This window comes from Megalobrama amblycephala, linkage group LG12 (assembly GCF_018812025.1).
Source record: "Megalobrama amblycephala isolate DHTTF-2021 linkage group LG12, ASM1881202v1, whole genome shotgun sequence".
Classification (NCBI taxonomy): Eukaryota; Metazoa; Chordata; class Actinopteri; order Cypriniformes; family Xenocyprididae; genus Megalobrama; species Megalobrama amblycephala.
In genome coordinates this window covers 30,176,070-30,196,882 of record NC_063055.1, presented here as the reverse complement: position 1 = coordinate 30,196,882, position 20,813 = coordinate 30,176,070, and the positions used below count along the sequence as shown (strand labels likewise).

General features: G+C 37.0%; 1 protein-coding gene across 1 annotated transcript in view; it reads right to left on the bottom strand.

Moving 5' to 3' along the window:
• si:dkeyp-14d3.1 (transmembrane protein 132C) overlaps nt 1-20,813 on the bottom strand; it is a 417,700-nt gene that overhangs the window by 95,941 nt on the left and 300,946 nt on the right. Inside the window, 1 exon segment of the mRNA XM_048210503.1 lies at nt 10,494-10,680. Coding sequence (XP_048066460.1) covers nt 10,494-10,680 — 187 coding nt within the window.

Genomic DNA, 20,813 nt, shown 5'->3' with positions numbered 1-20,813 from the left:
CTCTCTCTTTCTCGGTTTGTCCCAGAGGTCTGTTGCAGCGCAGCTGAGCTACTGAGCTTTAGAGAAGCTATTAAACGTCCTTTTGTTCAAATTGATTAACAGCAAGGACACCATTAATTGAAAAATATGCACCAAATTAAAAGAAAGAAAGTGAGAAAAGACAGATACGAGCCAAGAAAGCTAATAATCCATAAATATGGACCGACAGAACCGGAGCTATGAATCATTCCTGATTATTTACGTTCAAAACCCACGACCTGTGCAGAGGTCACTCTTAGATTACTGCGTTTAAAAGGATTATTTCTACCCCTCATAACCCTATTAGCTCCGTATCACGGCTCAAAGACAATGTGGCCTGTTAGCCTAATTAAAACTAATTACTGATGAAAGCTTGATGTAAAGCAAAGCTGGGGCGACACTCTTGTCAACACAGCCCTGAGCTGTCTCTCTCTCTCTCAGTGGAGGCCATCTGTTGGAGGTGATTAATCGAGATTACAGTGACCCTTGGTGTGGGACTCACTTGGGCCGTGGCAAAATCGCACTGCCTCGCTGCGCTGGGCTCTTCACGCTCCGCTTAATTCATGTCATCGGGCTCCAAAGATCAGCTCCTACAGGGGGGCTTGTAACCTCCTCCAGGAAGTGTGTTTGAGGAAAGGTCGGTAGCAGTACATCACCGCGCCTCATCTGACATCCAACCGCCGGAGCACTTGGCTCAGGGGGAAACTCCCACACTGGCCCGTGAGTGGATTAGCATTTTAACTGAGGTGACTGTCTCAGTACAATGGCTTTTGGTTCTCATGTTCACCTCTATGGTTTCCGCCTAGAGCATATTAAAATGAATTACTGGTTCCAGGGGCCAGATTTCTTATGATGGGAATCCAGGACTTTAATGATTAAATGATTCACTGGAGTGAAGAACAGGTTTATTCTCATTACACAATCACCCAGACAGTACCGGTCCTTCAACGTCAAGACACTGGCCTCAGGATGCCTGCCTCAGAGAAAGGCTTAACAGGAGCAGTGATTTTGCTGGTGGAACACATTACTGGATCAACATAATATCTACTGCAAAAATTTGAGGAAAATGATGGATTACGATGAATGCCAATCACTCTGCTTCAAGCACTAAAATCTGACAGGTTGAAATGAATGCTGAAAGGATGGATGGATGGATGTGTAACACTGCTTTTGTGGTGTTAACCCCGCATTGAGGTGCCAAACTTGTACAGTGTGAAACAATGTAGTGTTACACCATGTCCTAACCAGACACGACGTGATGCTGTGACATGCGATAAAAGGTATCTTTCCATGTTATTCTGAGTTTTTGTCCTAACCAGCCGCGACACGTGAATATTGTATTTTAGAAACTATTTCTAATTCTCCGCGATGTTGCGGCTGGAACAGCAACACAAAGTATGGCAATGATAATATCAGGTACTGTTTATGTGTTTTATTTAATGTTAAAAGCGTCTAAAGTGAGTTTGAATATTCTGTGTTCCCAGTTATTTAGCTGTAATGAAAACAACACTGGCTAATTCACCTGAGAACTTGAAAATAAATAAATGGGCACAAGGACGTTCAAACGGTCAAATCAATGTGAACAAAACAAGTGTATTCTATGACAAAGATTGGTTCAGTCACTCACTATGTACTTTAAATAATGTTTAAATTGTGTAATATTTATTCATTTTACTAAGTACTTGCCCATTTCATTGAGAGCCCGCCCACACTCTCTTCTGATTGGCTGTGGTTTTTGATTGATTTTATCGCTTCTCATTGTCGTGTCGCGTCTAGTGTGAACAGTCTCGCTGGAAGTTAATTCATTGCTGGAATCTTATCGCATCGCGTCTGGTTAGGACACGGTGTTAGAATGTCACAGATAGACACTTAGCAACAGACAACCAAACGCTCATATTGTACTTACATTTGCCTGCTTTGGACAGTCACGGAAACACTGCGCATTGTATATAAACAGTAAATTGAGTGTTTGAGACGAAAAATGTCAAGTGCTGACAGAAAACGTGACAATTTAGAAGAAGAAGAGACTGTTTCATTCTTACCTTTATAGTCCGAAATGTCCATTCAGTATAAACTCGATAGTAGGGCTGGGCGATATGGCTGAAAACTGTATCACGATATCAGTGTTTCATATCGGTCAATATCGATAATTACTGATATTTTTTATGACCCATTTAAAATAGGGAACAGGAGAAAAATATATTACATTTAAACATTTTTATTTTAAACTTAACCTTCCTCTGATCATAATCCCCTCAGTTATTAAGACAGAAATGTCAACAACCATGGAAAACTCAAATAATTAAAATGTAAACATAAGTCTAAAGTCACAATGAACACTTTACATTTAAGGTGCAAAATGAAAGAAAATGTAAGAAATGTAAGTCGCCGGTTACTGAAGAGGAATCCAGCAGACCAGCACGAGACAACGATATGGCGCAACCAAACTTGATACCGTTACATGATTGGCTGTTAGCGTATCACTCCCTACGTTGCTAGGTTACCAGAGAGCGAGTGCCTTTGTTAATGCAACCAAACTTGCTTCGCAACCTGTTTTCTTCCGACGAAGAATAAAAAATATCGAACGTTTTATCGAACACATTTTCTATTGATATCGATCACGTGTCTATCACGATACATATCGTTATCGTTTTATCGCCCAGCCCTACTCGATAGTACAGTTGGAATACGCAATGTTAGAGCTATGTAAACAAGTCGCGTGCTGCGTTTATCCAATCAATGACACTGACACCGCAAATATGCAAATAAGAATGTTAACCCAGGGTTTAGGAATGTACAATGTGAAACATCAGCTTATGAATACCCAGGATTAATTGTTAACACTGGGTAAATTATGAGCAGTGTGAAACGAAGCAGGATAACACAGGATCCCATTTGCCCAGGGTTTAGAATGACCCAAGGTTAACTTAGACTGTCCTCCAGAGACTGTGCACCTTCAAGCACCTTATTACGACCTATATTTACATTTTAAAGTCATGCGCCATCTAGCCAAATAATGACAGTGTCGTGTTACATCTGTCGTCATGAAATGACGTATGACTGTCATTACCAATCAAAATGCATGTTCATTTAAATGCAATGTGTGGAATTTTTACACCATTTGTCCTATTTCCATTTAGCAAAACTCATTTTTTTATTAACGACTACACTGACCCCACCCCTAAACCTACCCTTAGTGATTGAACCCACGATCACATGATCACATGATTGCATATTGTTATTGCAATGCTCTGCCAATTGAGCAACACGAAACCCAAAATATCACGCAGATAAAAGGGAACAATGCATTAAAATGAAAGTGTCCGCAACTTTAGCAAACGCTCCTATGGGTCATATTTCGTGACTTAAAATGAAAGTGTCCTGTTGTCGATAGGGGCGCAACTTTAGTAAACGCTCCTATGGGTCATATTTCAGGGAAGTGACAAACGACCTATATGGTCGTATTAGTTGGAGGGCATGTTGGCTTTTCAAATGAATGTTTCATTTGAGTATTTGTTTTTTTACTTAAGAGTTATACAGAGTTTTTCCAGTGATGCCAGAGCTATGTTATGAATAATCATGTCTTTTGGATTAAAAAAGTTGCAATTAAAAACAGAATATAATTAAATGAGTTCTTTCATGATTTACCTAGAATCCTGTATATGCACACATTCCATTACAGTGAACTGAAATATCTTATGCTGTGAACTGCACACAATCAACTCTACCATCACCTACTTATCTACCCACTGTACATCTGCAGCTGTATTATGTGTATTATGTGTATGCTTGTAATGAATATTATGTGTATGTATAGTCTGCACATTTTGTATATTTATTGTGTATATTGTATATATATATATTGTGTATAGTATATTGTTATCTGTAAAGTAAGTGTAATTGTATTCTGCACTGTCCTGAGCCCAATCATACAGGCACACAGCTTCTCCTGCTTCCTTACAATCTCTGCAAAAAACTTTTTCTGAGTACGCAATCTCCCGGTCATCTTGCAAACTCTCCATCATCAGCCGGCTATCGACTGACCTCAACAACACCAATGTCAGCAAGATCAGGAAGCTGTGAGGAGTGTTTGACCACCAGCTATTCTCTACCTACATAGACACCTTAAAAAAAAAAAGTTCACCCAAAATGATAAAACTTTTATTTTTAGCTAAACTTCACCTTTAAGAAAAGTGAGAAAAGACAGATCTGGATTATCAAATGAAGAAATATCTGTGGCTTTAATGTTGAGTATTACTGACTATTGATATCTAAAATAGTGTTCAGGTGAAAAAGCAGCACTGTTTGAGCAGTGATGCAGCTGTGTGATTTTCTCTTTAATGTGCTGATTCACGAAATGAACAGCAATTGAACAGCATTTTTCAAAGGATTGAAAACCCATGAAAGGACATGAAGTGGAGTTTAATTAGATGTTTGCCTAGGAGGCAGAAGTAATGGCTGGAAGTCATCCAGCTACAACACCTTTTAACACTAAAGTTCAGGTTTGCTTTGCATTTGATAATGACTATATATATTAGGTATATATGTGGAGTATATTAGGACTAGGGCTGGGTATTGAAACCACATCAAAGATGACATGTATAATATGAATTTTGTGATACAACTGACAAATGCAACAATTTGAAAGTTGAGACTGCTTCATTTCAAAAGTAACAAACCGCAAAGTTTATTTATTTGATAGCAGGTGCATTGTAACGTTTAGTGACATTTTCTTCACACATCAACAGAAAACAGCATAGACTGAAAGATCGATGTTGAGCTTTAAGAATCAATATCAGTTCATCAAAATGAAGATGGATTAAAATCGATGAACTGATATCATTAACCCAGTCCTAATTAGGACAGTCAATGAATTAACTTGCTAAATTAGCACACTGAATTGCATAACAAAGTAATGCATTAACACAACATTAACACTTCATATTATTTGAGCCATATGTAAATTCCATGATACGCAAGTTTCCTATCTTCAGGACCAGTTTTGTGTGCCACAATAATCTTTGTTTACAGTCACTTTTAATCAATTTAATGAACCATTCCTGGATAGATAAAATAATTTCTTTCAAAACGTTTGAACAACAGTGCATATATGCATTTAATATGCTTTATTAATTGGTTAACAATAATTCATTCAATTAACATCTTTAAATTTACAGATCTTGTAGCTTATAAAATGAGCTCAAGCTTTTTTAGTTCATGGAGTTCTTTTCTTCATTTGAAAATGAGTATTATGCAGCATTTTTCAAGGATGCCAATTATTTAGCACATTATTTATTACAATTAATAATGCATTACGACAAGATTAACACAAATTAACAATTTATATCTCATAACTAGTGCATAAATTCTTTAATGCATCATTTTCCTTTCACTGAGAGCACTTTTGTGTTAAGGATTTTTTATCAGTAAGTACTCATATATGTAAATAATGTATTTATATAATCAACATATTATGTAATTATATCTAAAAATAATTTGCATTAGGCCTTAGTATCCTTTTTACATATAAAATGTTACTGTCAGGACCTCAGCTCAACTCCAACAATTTAGCTCATAGAAAAACAGCAAACAGAGAGCTGATGCCTCTTCAAAAAAAAGAAGAAATCCTTCTGCTTGCTCACGCATGACTCCCTGCGCTCCTCCACTTGAGACCTCGTCTGGAGCTAAGCGATAGCCAAACCACTCACTCTGCCCTAAAGAGTCTGGAGCAAGAGCCCCGTCCTCGCCAAAACTCTCCCGTTAGACCGCAAATACCACAACGACGTGCCAGACAATTATGGGGTGAACCAACAAGCAGCAAGTGGCACAGGAACCTTGTCTAGCAGAGCCAAAACCTCTGCCAAATGATTAGCGAGGGGACAGTCAAGTGTGACAGCAAGCACTACAGCATTGAATCCCAGCTGCTGAAGACTTCAAAAGTCCGCCAGATTGCCAAACAGGGTCTCAGATCACAGGAACATGAGGGTGATTAATTACTACGCCGTCACAGGGTTTGTATTTCACTAATACCTCATCAAAAATGCAAATGTTTTGGCATCATATCGTCTTTGTTGGGCAGAAACCTCTTCAAATCTCCATATTTCTTTATTCATTTTCATTTTTTTTTTTTTTACAGGAATCCTTACTATTGGTCACACTTTAAATCTGTCTGTGGGTTTTGCAATCTATGAAAAGTATTAAAAATAGTTTGTGACTAAACCTCGAAACTCATTGGTTACACTAACTATCGGTTAAACCTCATAACTCCACCCTGCCTCAATCTTGAATTAAGTGCCGCGCACAGTTTGGACTGTCTCTGCTTGTTTGCTATGCAATGGTAAATAAAGAACTGTTTGCTTGAATAAGTACAGCATTTTCTTTACTCAAAAAAAAAAAACGTACTACCTCAGATGCAGCTCTTCTATTGTATGACAAAGCATGCATGTCCGACATTCGCTGGTGAAAAACCTTGTAACTCCCTTTGAGCTTGATTTTGGTAAAATGTTAATAGGGTCATTCCGTGTCAACTCAACCAGAGGTCCCTGGCTCAATAATTTTATTTTTACACAAAGATTGGTAGGTCTATCAGTAAAATCTGTTGACTTTAGCAATCTTTGTTTCATTATATGCCAACAATGACAGTTCAAAAATGGCAAAAAGCACTTCAATATCCTTTTAGATTCTGGTTCTTAGCTAACTTTTCTTTTGGTATCTTCATTTTAATGGCCCTCGATGGTTCAATCCCAGAGATATGGAGATCTTAATACGGCTCCATGAGTAAATTTGTTAATTTTGCACATTTTCAGTTGTCAAAATCCAAATGGGGGTCACTTTTTAAACAGCTGATACTTTTTTTTTCTTTTAAAGAGGAATATCTAAAGAATAAATAAAGTTAAAACTAGAAATGTATCTCATTTTTTTTCTATCAGCTCATTTACATAGAACATACCTGGCCTGAGAGCCATAAATTGGCTTTTTTCAAAGTTTGCATGCCTGTAACTCTACAAGTATTAAAGATATTGTAATATCCTTCTAGATTCTCATTCTTAATAAACTTTTCTTTTATTAAATCTTCATTAAATCCTAATTTCTTCTTTTATTACATCTTCATTTTTAACGCCCTATTTGGTTCAGTCCCATAGATATTTCACCCCAATATTGACTCCATGTCCAAATTGTTGAATTTTACCCATTTTCAATGGTCAAGAACCAAATGTAGGTAACTTTTTAAACACCTTCCATAAGTGTTAAAGATATCTTAATGTCATTTTAGATTCTTGTTCTTATGGAACTTTTCCTTTACAATCTTCATTTTTAAGGCCCTATATGGTTCAATCCCATAGATATAGGGATGCCAGTGCGGTAATGTGTTACGATACTGTGTATTTGAAATCTTGGTTGCTTCAGAAGCTGTTAAAATGAACAAAATCCAATCTTCCAAATATCCCTAAAACTGATCCAAATATAGATTCTTATAAATACACTTTTGAGAGCAAGTTAATGTGCCTCAACTTGACCATTTCAGTGGATTTGTGGTACTTAGAGAGTTATGTTTTATGCAATCCTTTTGATAGAGGGAAACAACGACTCACCCTCATGTCGTTCCACACCCATAAGACCTTCGTTCATCTTCGGAACACAAATTAAGATCTTCCCGCACATGCGTTGTGGTGCTTTCGTGAGCTCTCGTCAGAGGCCCAAGAAGGAAGAGAAGAACTTGTTGAACAAAGTCGTTATTTATATTTTTTTTGGGCACAAAAAGTATTCTCGTCGCTTCATAAAATTATTGTAGAACCACTGTAGTCACGTCGACTGTTTTAACAACGTCTTTAGTACCTTTATGGATCTTCAGAGCGTGAATGGCATTGCTGTCAATGGAGGCCTCTCGATTTCATCTAAAATAGCTTAATTTGTGTTCCGAAGATGAACAAAGGTCTTACAGGTGTTGAACGACATGAGGGTGAGTAATTAATGACAGAATTTTAATTTTTGGGTGAACTAACCCTTTAAGTTATTAAACAAAACTACTGGAGATAGAGAAAATACTGGAGAAAACTCAAAGAATCATGTGACCGCAGCAAATTGATTCCATCGCTGCATTGACAAATGTAAGAAGTATGTGTTAAAGAGAGATGGAAATTGATCTGCTGTCTTTAGAAAAATGTAAACATTTCGTAAGAGCCTTAACATTACAGCACTCTTAACCTTTAAGTGGGAGTTTAAGTGAAATATCTAATTGCTACAGTATGTAATTATTATATTGTCATTCTCAATAACAGGCCAGTTGATGTTTGTGAAAATCTCATTTGAGACTGCATTTTCACATTGATTTTTTTCAGTGTGATGGATAATTACTACGCAGGAATTAGAAGTAAGGAAGTAAGTAAAGAAAGGAAGTAATTACTGATGCTGTATACATATGCACACGCACGAAAATTATCTACACAAGACTGCAATTATTTAAAATGACTCAAATAACATTCTTTAAAAACTGACTGCTTAAAGCCAATTCAATTCAAGCAAAATAACAAGATTACAATAAAATAATCAAATGCAATTACTCTGGAACTTCTCAATAACACGTAGCTGAAGCAATAGTAGAGCGACCGTTGAGCCTGAATACTCTTCCACACAGTCAAGGCTACAATGTGTTCGTAATCAAAGAAAAATAATAAGATATCACATCAATAAGTACATTTTCTTCTTGCAAGCTGTCCTTAAAACAGTCTAAGTCAGCAATGATTATTCTGATTTATAATCATTATAAGAGACTAATGTTAAACTTTTGTGAATTAAAATGTTTTTTAGATATTGCTGAGTAAGTTGTCATGACAACTCTCTGAGTTTTTGGCATGGTAATGGGTATGTTTGGTCTTGGTGGAACAGATCTGCTACGCTGCTGTTGCTTTTATTGCTGCTGCTGCTGCAGAGCAAGACATGCTGATGCTATAAAATATAGAGTACATGAATTACCTGTAGCAGATCTATACAGGTGGAGCTGGGGAAGGTGGAGGGTTTCTGAAGCACACTGCACTGCTAAGGCAATGCTACCAAAGTACTTTGAAGGTTGAGCACGCAAGCTTATTGGCTAGTGATACAGCAGAAACCAATCTGCTGTGCCCTATAGATAATGATGTGATTATGAGCAGGTTGAGTTAAAGGACCTATTAGCCTGCACTATCTAGAGTTTCATGACAGAACTTTGTATACTGTATGTGCTTCAAGAGCCTTAGACTGGAAAATTAATTCTTCATTATAGTGATTTAAAACTGAATGCATAACATTTAATCAGCCAACATAAAAGAGTAGACCACCTAAAAACATGCAAATATTTTACATGTGATTTGTTCAAGTTTCTAATTAATCGAACATTGTTCACTAAATTTGTAAGTGTCAATAATGTTCTAGTCTGGAATGGCACATGACAAGAGGTTCACACCTAAATTTTATTTGACTAAAAACAAAGAAACAAACAAACAAAACTATTCAGGTTTCTCTTGAGGTAGTTAAAATCTGGAGGACAAATTAGTTCACTTCAGAATTAAAATTTCCTGATAGTTTACTCACCCCCATGTCATCCAAGATGTTTATGTCTTTCTTTCTTCAGTCTTTCCATTCCAGTCTTTTTCTCCATATAGTGGACTTCGACAGCTACCGATAAGCTGAAGGTCCAAACTGCCGTTTCAATGCAGCTTCAAAGGGCTCTACATGATCCCATACTTCCCATCCCATACATCTCATTTTCTCCTCCAACTTCAAAATCGTTTGACTTTTCTTGTAGTTTGACTTAGTCTTTGCACATTCGCTTTGTAGACACTGGATCGGTACTTCCGCCTACATCACATGTGACCTTTTCAATGTGATTACGTAATGCGTGCCGCATCACAGAGCTAGTTCAAGAAGAGCATTTGTGGTTAAAAAGTATATAATTTTTTTTTTTTTTTTGAAAATGACTGATCATTTTGCTAGACAAGGCCATTATTCCTTGGCTGGGATTGTGTAAAGCCCTTTGAAGCTGCACTGAAACTGAAATTTGGACCTTCAACCTGTTGTACCCCGCTGAAGTCCACTATAATGGATAAAAATCCTAGAATGTTCTACTCAAAAACTTAATTTCTTTTTGACTGAAGAAAGAAAGACATAAACATATTGGATGACAAGGGGGTGTGTAAATTATCAGTAAATTTTTATCCTTTAAGCTTGTTTATTAATTTATTTATTTAGAACTCAGCTGCAATTTAACATGTTTGATTCTGGTCACTCGTGTCTTATAGATTTTTACTGGACCATTGGTTCCTAAAATATGAGATTATGCTAAACTAAAAATGGTCATGACAACCCAGACGGTTCATTTTACGTTATATCAAAGTGGCTTAAAAAGCATGACCGCCTGCCTCTTTTATCTTTCCGTCCCAGCACTCCCCGAAGAGACCCAGCACCTCCCTGAGAGACTGCTGAAATGACGTTGTACTCACCATAGCCAATGGCACGATGCCAACTAGGTCTTTCTGTGCCAGGTGGATGTGCGTCTCTGTCTCCTCATTGCCGGCCCTGATGCCTGGGTATTCCACCGCCCAGGAAATGGACCTGCTGCCTACCGTGCTGCCAACACCATCCACCTCCAGATCCACCTGAACGACCCTCTGCCAGCCCGGCTCCACGCTGAAGAAAGAGAGAGAAAATGTATTATTAGAGTTTTCTAATAATACATGTCGTGATTATGATTTCCGCAATGCCGAAAATGCTGACGGAAACATGGAATCCAGTCATGAAAATGTAATTTACAGTATAACAAATCATATCATATACAATAAGGACGTCTCGAGCCGATCTCAAGGATCAGTATAGGGGCAGATTAAGTATTTTTAACCAACCGATATTAGCTATCCAAAGCCCGATCCTTTATTTTACATCAGCTGTCATACAGGTGTCGTGCAGTAGGTGGTGATATGCACCTTCAAGTGGGTTTGCCAACCGCCATTAAAAGGAAAAGAAGAAGCTCAAATGTACGAGGACCAATAAGGTCCATTCTAGTATGTCACACATGCATGTTCAAGCTTCTGTGTTTTGCATATTTGATGCACACTTTTGTAATGAATCCCTCATTTATTTACTGTTTATTTTTCTCTGCCATCAAGACTATCTAAGACGTTGTTGCCATAACACATTGCTATGGGTTGCATCCTGCTTTGGACATGACAGATGGGCATGCTCCACTAGAAAGTTTCAAGGAAAAGAATTGAAAGTGGGTGGGAAATCACATTATGAAATAAATGTTTTTCTCCAAAACACGTTGGCCACAATTATTGGCACCCCTAGAATTTTTTATGAGTAAATTATCTCTGAAGTATATTCCCATTCATATTTACATTTTTTTTTTGCACACAAGGGTGATGTAACGCTGAGTCAACAGAGTTGGAATCCATTTGCAGCTTTATTAAAAGATATTTTGTAGTACAAACAGGCAGGGGTCGATCAACAGCGTCAGGTACAAACAGGGCAAAGCAGACACAAAGTCTTAAACCAGGCAGTAGATCAGGACAGACAGCAAACAGTATACACACAATCCAGGCAGACAGAGAACAATGGTCAAGGCAGGCAGCGATGTATCGTAAACGGGGAAAACAGTCCAGGGTCATACACAGGGATATCATAAACAGGAATAAATGCTCAGAGTTGTTAGCCACGGCAAAACCAAACTTCGCAGTGAGTGAGCGTGAGCGTGCTGGTTAAATTGTCCACGGGATTGGCTACAGGTGTGTGTGTAATCAGCGCCAGGTACGGGATGATGGGAAATGGAGTCCTAGGGGGGAGATCAATACACGGGTGATGATGCGGTGATTGGAGGGAGCCACAGAGACTTGATTTGTGATAGGTGATCATGAACATGAAATTGTCCAGCCATGGACAAAACATGGGGAAACACAAAGGCCAAATTCCCTTAATCATTCATCACAATGTGTAAAACCAAAGAATATAGTTCTGATGTGCAGCAAAAGATTGTTGAGCTTCACAAAATAGAAAATGGCTGTAAGAAAATAGCTAAAGCATTGAAAATCCCCATTTCCACCATCAGGGCATTAAGAAGTTCCAAACAACTAAAGATGTTACAAATCTGCCTGGAAGAGGACGTGTGTCTAAATCGTCCTAATGCGTGCTGAGGAGGAGAGTTTGAGTGGCCAAAGACTCTCCAAGGATCACAGCTGGAGAATTGCACAGATTAGTTGAGTCTTGAGTCTCAGAAAGTCTAAAAAAAAAAAAAAAAAAAAAAAAAAAAAAAAAAGATCAAACAGCACCAACATCCCCACAAGTTGTTCGGGAGGGTTTCAAGAAAAATTCTCTGCTCTCATCCAGAATCAATCTGTCAGACATGACTGGACCTTCAAACAGGACCGGCTTCTATGGTCAGATGAAACTAAAAAAAAGAGCTTTTTGGCAGCAAACCCATCAGATGGGTTTGGTGCACACATGGATAAAAAGTACCCCATGCCCACGGTTAAATATACTGCTGGATCTTTAATGCTGTGAGCCTATTTTTCTGCTGGAGGTCCTGGACATCTTGTTTAGATATATGGTATCATGGATTCTATCAAATACTAACAGATTAAAAAAAAAATCAAAACCTGACCGCTTCTGCTAGAAATCCAATAATGGGCAATTCCATCAGGACAATGATCCAAAACAAACATCAAAACCAACACAAAAATGTGTCACTGAGCCCAAAATGAAGCTTCTGCCATGGCCATCCCAGTCTCTGACCTGAACCCTAAAGAAAATTAGTGGAGTGAACTGAAGAGAAGAAGCACCAACATGGAGCTGGGAATCTGAAGGATCTGGAGAGATTCTGCATGAAGGAATGGTCTCTGATCTCTTGTCAGGTGTTCTCCAAACTCATCAGGCATTATAGGTGAAGACTCAGAGCTGTTATCTTGGCAAAAGGAGGTTGCAAAAAGTATTGAATAAAAGGGTGCCAATAATTGTGGCCAATGTGTTTTGGACATAAACATTTATTTCATAATGTTATTTTCCCCCCACTTTCAATTCATTTCCTTCAATGAAAGTTTAGATTTTTGCTAATTTTATGAATTAAAGATCAAAAAGATAAACAATGCAGATTTATTTTTACAGTCATCTTTGATCATATTTACCAAGGGTGCCAATAATTAATTCTCCACGATGATAGATAGATAGATAGATAGATAGATAGATAGATAGATAGATAGATAGATAGATAGATAGATAGATAGATAGATAGTTTTATTAGTTGAATTGATTAGATAAGCTAAACCATTAAAATGGAATCCATGAGAAAAAAACGAAACATTTCATAGGGCCCTAAAAATGTATTTTTGTTATATTTTGTTAAACATATTTTAACAAATTGTTGTACAAGTTTCATGATTTCAATTAATTTGATATGCTTTTCGATTACTAATGTTTAATTTAACCATAAAAAAATTATTTATATATATTTAGGGAAAAATAAAACAGAATACATAGAATCCTGTGTGTGATGTTGACAGAGAGGTCATGACATCAAGAACCATGTTGAGAAAAATAAAAACAATTCAAAAACAATGCACCTGACACGTGAACACATACTGTAGATAGAGTTGAAAACAACAAATTGTGTGATGTAACAAGTCTCCAGAGGAAGCAGGTTTGAAGCCACGTCAAGTCACATAGAGTTTACCGTCACAAGCCGATCGAGGAAAAAGGAGATGCACAAGTGAGAAGCATCATAAAAGAGTTGCCGAGTGCAATGACACAGCTCTCAGCGATTACCGCACCGCAACACATTAAAAGAAGGATAGAGAGGAGAAACCCAACAGAGGGGAAAAGTAAGGCAGGAGGTATAAGAAAGAAGTGATATGGAGAGACAGGGAACAGATGGAGGTAGACACATACAGAGACTACAGCTGACAGGAACAGAAGAACGAATGAGAGAGAGAAACAGACAGAGAGAGAGAGCATGAAAAAGAAACAAATAAAACAGAAACTTCATTTTCTGCCTGAGGTGGTGATCACCTTGCCTCAAATTGCATGCAGAGTTGAAGAACAACAACACTCTTTCTAATGTTTTTCTTTGGCTTTACATCAGTGACTCCTGAACTTTTCAAGCATGTGGCCAGGATGGATCCAGACAGCAGTGTTGAGAAGCTAATTTTAGTTTGTCAAGCTACCAGCTTGAAGTAAAGTTGAGCTGCTACTCTGAAAAAATTATAGCTTCATTACAAACTACAAAAATAAATAAATAAATAGCTACGCTGAAGTTACACTGAAGGAGGCAGTATGTTTTCATAATAAAAATAATAGAACCATACCATCCAGAGGTTTTCTTCTGAAACGAAAGAATGAGGGGTTTTGAATGATTGAATAATCCCAGTTAGTCTGACATTTTAAAAAATATTAAGATGTACAGGCTAAATTTCTCCTAAAAACATACTGTAGTTCCAGTCAAAACATAGGTACCAAAGTGATTTGGTAATGAATGGGACTTTCCAATGAGAGAGAGGATTTTCTGAATGAACCAATTCAATAGAAAGGATGTAGACTGAGTAGAATGAATCAGATTTTTGACACTACATATAAGAAATGTCTAGTGAACTGATTCACTAGAATGAATCAGACTTTCCAATGTAAAATATGAGAGAAAGTATTGTCTCAACGAACTGATTCACTAGAATGAATCAGACTTTCCAATGCAAAACATGAGAGAAAGTATTGTCTCAATGAACTGATTCACTAGAATGAATCGGACTTTTCAGTGCTACATATGAGAAAAACAATTGTCCCAACTAACTGATTCACTAGAATGAATCAGACTTTCCAAAGCTATAAATGAGAAAGAAGACTGTCCGAATGAACTGAATCGCTAGAATGAATTACATTTTTAAATGCTACAAAATAAAGAGAGGACTGTCCTCAGGAACTGAATCACTAGAAGAAGTTTTCTAGTGATTTCAATGCAACATATACTAGAGAACTGCCTGAATGAACTGATTTACTAGACTAAATTGAGACTTTCTAATGCTATGGGCCAGTCCAAATGCCTACACTTCTGGTTTTTTCACTTGACCATGTCTCTTCTTACATGACGTATTTTCAGAGTTTGGCCAAAGTGTTCAAGTGGGCATAAAGACCGCAAGAGTTTTAAATATTTTTATTTACTCAATGGCACATACTTTTTTGTGGCAATTGTGGTGCTTCATATTCAAACGTTTTACAAACTACATATAATCTCTGCATTCTCTGCACCAATAAAATGTGCAACTCTTTACATTTTACAAACAAATTATATGTAACATCTAATTAATTTAACTTACACTGGAAAGTTTTTAGAGACATGACCTGAAATCAGGGTACGTATAAGTTCCTGAACGTGACGGGATGCGCTTAGCTTCAAAGACCACTCTGAAGGAGTATTAGAGATTTAGTGTGCATTAAGTGCACTGCGCTTTGGCATTTTTCATGCCTGGGACAGTCTTGTCCACTTACAAATTGTGGGTATTCTGACAGGCCCTATAAATGAGAGTGAGTACTATCTGCACAAACAGACTTACTTTCATGAACCGAATCAGACTTTCCAATGTATCTGAACCAACAAATTTACTAGAATGAATCAGAATTTACAGAATTACTGATCAGATTTACTCTGTTACTAAGAGGTGCATAAAAGCAAGCATGCAGCATGTTAAATAATATAGTTGACTATAATAAAGCCAATTGTTTTACAAATGTACTACATAAAGCCCATTTGAGGTTATTTGAAAAATAATCTTTTCTAAGGCTTTACTTGTGTTCTGTTGTTAGACAAAGGAAACAGAAGCTTCTACACTCAGAGTGCATATAAGTTTCCTGATTACACATTTACAGAAAGAATGAAAATGAAAACAGCACCCCAAATCCAGTTTCATTTCGACAGCTGCATCTCTTGAGAGCATCTTTCATACAAATTAACATCCTCTCCTGGAACGGCAAGAGAGAGTCAGACACTGGGTATGAAAAGAAACATCCCAGTTGTGAATCAACAACCCAATTTTCCTGACAAAACAGAGGTGCAGTGAATGGCAAATGAAAATGGAGGAAATGCGTTTCATTTCAGGAACACCGACTCCGCTCGTTTCACTGGTCTCATGGCACACACATCCTCAAAGTTTCACAACAGCCTGTCAAAACAGACGCCGAGTTGTTCTGAGGACCAACACAATTGGAAAGTCACAATCAGAGTCCCAGAGAAGAATCATACACTTCCTGTTGTAAATGAATACTTGATTGAATTTTTATTGTCTTGCAAAACATCACTAGTTAAATTTGATTATAATATGGTTAATGCTGTGCAGCTGAGGATTTTAATTGAATTTTATGTTAAAAACAAAATGTGGCACAGTCTACTGAGTTATACCTTAAAGAGACAGTTCACTTACAAATTCACCTTAAAACCCCTCATTATTTATCCCTTTAAAGTGAGCCATCTTGAAAACACAAATATTGACAGTTTTTCAAACTCTTTCTATGTGCTCGTCTTGACTTTATACTGATAATGGTGTGAGTATTATTTATATAATATTTATTAATATTTTGAATTAGCTTTTATATTTCATAGGACGATTATTTTGGTAATCAAGTAATCGGTCGATTATTTTGACGATTAATCTAGTGATCCAATTTTTTTTTTTTTTTTAGATAATAAAACTAGACCTAAGTGAACAATAACTAGTAAAATTACTTAAAATACATATGTATAATAACAATGATAATAATTGGTTCAAACGCAAGTAATCCTATAATTTTACTGAACAGCAATGTTAAAGGATTAGTTCACTTTCAAATAATAATTAGCCCAAGCTTTACTCGCCCTCAAGCCATCCTAGGTGTATATGACTTTCTTTCTGATGAATACAATCGGAGATGTATTAATAAATATCCTGACGCATCCAAGCTTTATAATGGCAGAGAGCAGGATCAAAGAGTATGAGCTGAAGAATGTGTCTCTATCCACATCCATCATAAATGCACTCTACGCCATATTTAACAAGTTATGAAGCAAAATATCTAGCTTCAGCCAGACTGCCTTCTGTATTTTACTTACGAAGACAGTGTAAAACTCTCGCAGTTCAAAATGCTTACACTATGTCCTACGCCTTCCCTATTCAACTTCCAGAAAAAGCTTAACTGACGTGAAGCCAGTTCCGTTTTTTCCGTAACTTCAATACGGAAGGTGGGTTTTTTTTACACAAACGCATCGCTTCGCTTCAGAAGGCCTTTATTAACCCCCTGGAGCCAAGTGGAGTACACGTTTATGATGGATGGATGTGGATGGATTCACTTTCTTCAGCTCATAGCTACTTGTTGATCCCGCTCACTGCCTTTATAAAGCTCAGATGCGTCAGGATTAGGGCTGTCAATAGATTATTTTTTTTTTTTTTTTAAATCGCGATTAATCATGCACCCTTAATCCCGATTAATTGCACAATTATCGTGAAATTAAGCATATATGTCGTTTAACACGTCTATTTTGCCATCATTGCCTATATGCAGCAAAGTAAACCATCTGATTGAAGTGTGATTTTCACAAAACTGTATTTTTCAAGTTAAATTGAGATGCCTTTCCAAAAAAGGACACCAAATAACCAAATGATATGATTTCATATAATTCATACATTTATGTAAACCAATGTAAACCACAATTCACAGTGTATAGAATGTGCAACAGCAAAGAGCTTGTTTACATTTTAGACATGTCAAGTTGCGATACTGACCACATGGAGAAGCCAAAAAAAAAAAAAAAAAAACAACCGCCGTGACCTGCATTTATACTAAAGTACACAGAAACATACACAGGACAAATCCAAACATTATCCTGAATGTGTGTGAAAACAACGTGAATGTACTGAAAATGTGTGCATTAATACAATGTGTGATCAGTGCGTCAAGAGCTCTCATACATGATTTGTTTGCCCATCAATATAACGGACTCATGCGTCCTTCTTTCATAGCAACTTTCATAGCAAGAAGCTGGTTTGCTTTATCCAGCCGAGAAACAGTTTTCATATCATCTGGCCATAAAGGGGGATGTTTCGATGTTCCGTTAAGGCAGGAACAGCACGATGCGGGAGGGCTCGCGCTCTTCACATACAATGACACAATATGACAGAGATTTCGTGTTTTAAAGCGAAACAGACACTGGAATGAATAGTTCTCTCTGCCATACCTGATATAATCAGCATGGACTTTTAAGATCATCTAACTGCGTGATGTAAATTACATTATGATGCAATTTCACATGCTTCCATAATATTTTTGCGTTAAATGCGTCAAATTATTTTATTTATCATTAAATAATTATTTTTTTTAATTAAACGCATGCGTTAACGCTTTGACAGCCCTAGTCAGGATATTTATTAATATATAGGTGCTGGTCATATAATTAGAATATCATCAAAAAGTTGATTTATTTTACTAATTCCATTCAAAAAGTGAAACTTGTATATTATATTCATTCATTACACACAGACTGATATATTTCAAATGTTTATTTCTTTTAATTTTGATGATTATAACTGACAACTAAGGAAAATCCCAAATTCAGTATCTCAGAAAATTAGAATATTACTTAAGACCAATACAGAGAAAGGATTTTTAGAAATCTTGGCCAACTGAAAAGTATGAAAATGAAAAGTATGAGCATGTACAGCACTCAATACTTAGTTGGGGCTCCTTTTGCCTGAATTACTGCAGCAATGGGGCGTGGCATGGAGTCGATCAGTCTGTGGCACTGCTCAGGTGTTATGAGAGCCCAGGTTGCTCTGATAGTGGCCTTCAGCTCTTCTGCATTGTTGGGTCTGGCATATCGCATATTCCTCTTCACAATACCCCATCGATTTTCTATGGGGTTAAGGTCAGGTGAGTTTGCTGGCCAATTAAGAACAGGGATACCATGGTCCTTAAACCAGGTACTGGTAGCTTTGGCACTGTGTGCAGGTGCCAAGTCCTGTTGGAAAATGAAATCTGCATCTCCATAAAGTTGGTCAGCAGCTGGAAGCATGAAGTGCTCTAAAACTTCCTGGTATATGGCTGCGTTGACCTTGGACCCAGAAAACACAGTGGACCAACACCAGCAGATGACACGGCACCCCAAACCATCACTGACTGTGGAAACTTTACACTGGACCTCAAGCAACGTGGATTGTGTGCCTCTCCTCTCTTCCTCCAGACTCTGGGACCCTGATTTCGAAAGGAAATGCAAAATTTACTTTCATCAGAGAACATAATTTTGGACCACTCAGCAGCAGTCCAGTCCTTTTTGTCTTTAGACGCTTCTGACGCTGTCTGATGTTCAAGAGTGGCCTGACACAAGGAATGCGACAGCTGAAACCCATGTCTTGCGTATGTCTGTGCGTAATGGTTCTTGAAGCACTGACTCCAGCTGCAGTCCTCTCTTTGTGAATCTCCCCCACATTTTTGAATGGGTTTTGTTTCACAATCCTCTCCAGGGTGCGGTTATCCCTATTGCTTGTACACTTTTTTCTACCACATCTTTTCCTTCCCTTCGCCTCTCTATTAATGTGCTTGGACACAGAGCTCTGTGAACAGCCAGCCTCTTCTGCAATGACCTTTTGTGCCTTGCCCTCCTTGTGCACGGTGTCAATGGCCGTCTTTTGGACAACTGTCAAGTCAGCAGTCTTCCCCATGATTGTGTAGCCTACAGAACTAGACTGAGAGACCATTTAAAGGCCTTTGCAGGTGTTTTGAGTTAATTAGCTGATTAGAGTGTGGCACCAGGTGTCTTCAATATTGAACTTTTTCACAATATTCAATTTTTCTGAGATACTGAATTTCGGATTTTCCTTAGTTGTCAGTTATAATCATCAAAATTAAAAGAAATAAACATTTGAAATATATCAGTCTGTGTGTAATGAATGAATATAGTATACAAGTTTCACTTTTTGAATGGAATTAGTGAAATAAATCAACTTTTTGATATTTTAATTATATGACCAGCACCTGTATCTCAGATTGTGTTCATCAGAAAGAGGAAAGTCATATTCACCTAGGATGGCTTGAGGATAAGTAAAGCTTGGGGTAATTTTCATTTGAAGATGAACTAATCCTTTAAAATACAAAATGTAATATACATAATATAAACACAATCAACTTATGTACATTACATATAACAAATGCCTGCAGATGGCACCAATGGTCTGGTGATTGTTGTTGTTACACTTTATAGCATGATCACCCTTGTTTAATACTGGCCAAACAACACTTCATTGAAATGTCCACTTAATCTTTAATTTTTGGCCACTTCTTGTTACAGCCACTGTAATTTCTTGAACATGAACATGTGGACATCCAAATATTCAAACTCAAAGTGAGGGATTAAAGTTTTATTTTGAAATCGCGAAGATCAACTGTTCAATGAGTGTAATGAAGAATTTTTTTTTTTTTTTCAATCGAGTACTCAAATTTAATCGAGGGATCGTGACAGCCCTAATATTTGATATATTATTACTTTTTAAAAAATATGGATTAAAATTTTTTTTTGCTTTAGTTTTAATACTTTTAGAATTTAAAATAAAAAAAAAACATTTTTTTCCATCTAATATTTATATTTTATTTAAACTTTATTTAAATTAACAAAAAAAAAAAAATCAATCGACTTTTTTACCAACTCGACACTATTAAACTTGTCTTGTTTGTAAAAACAAAAGGAAAATGTTTAAAAATGTTTAACATATGCAACTTTCACACAGTATTCGAAAGTATAACAATAACACCTAAACATTACATTA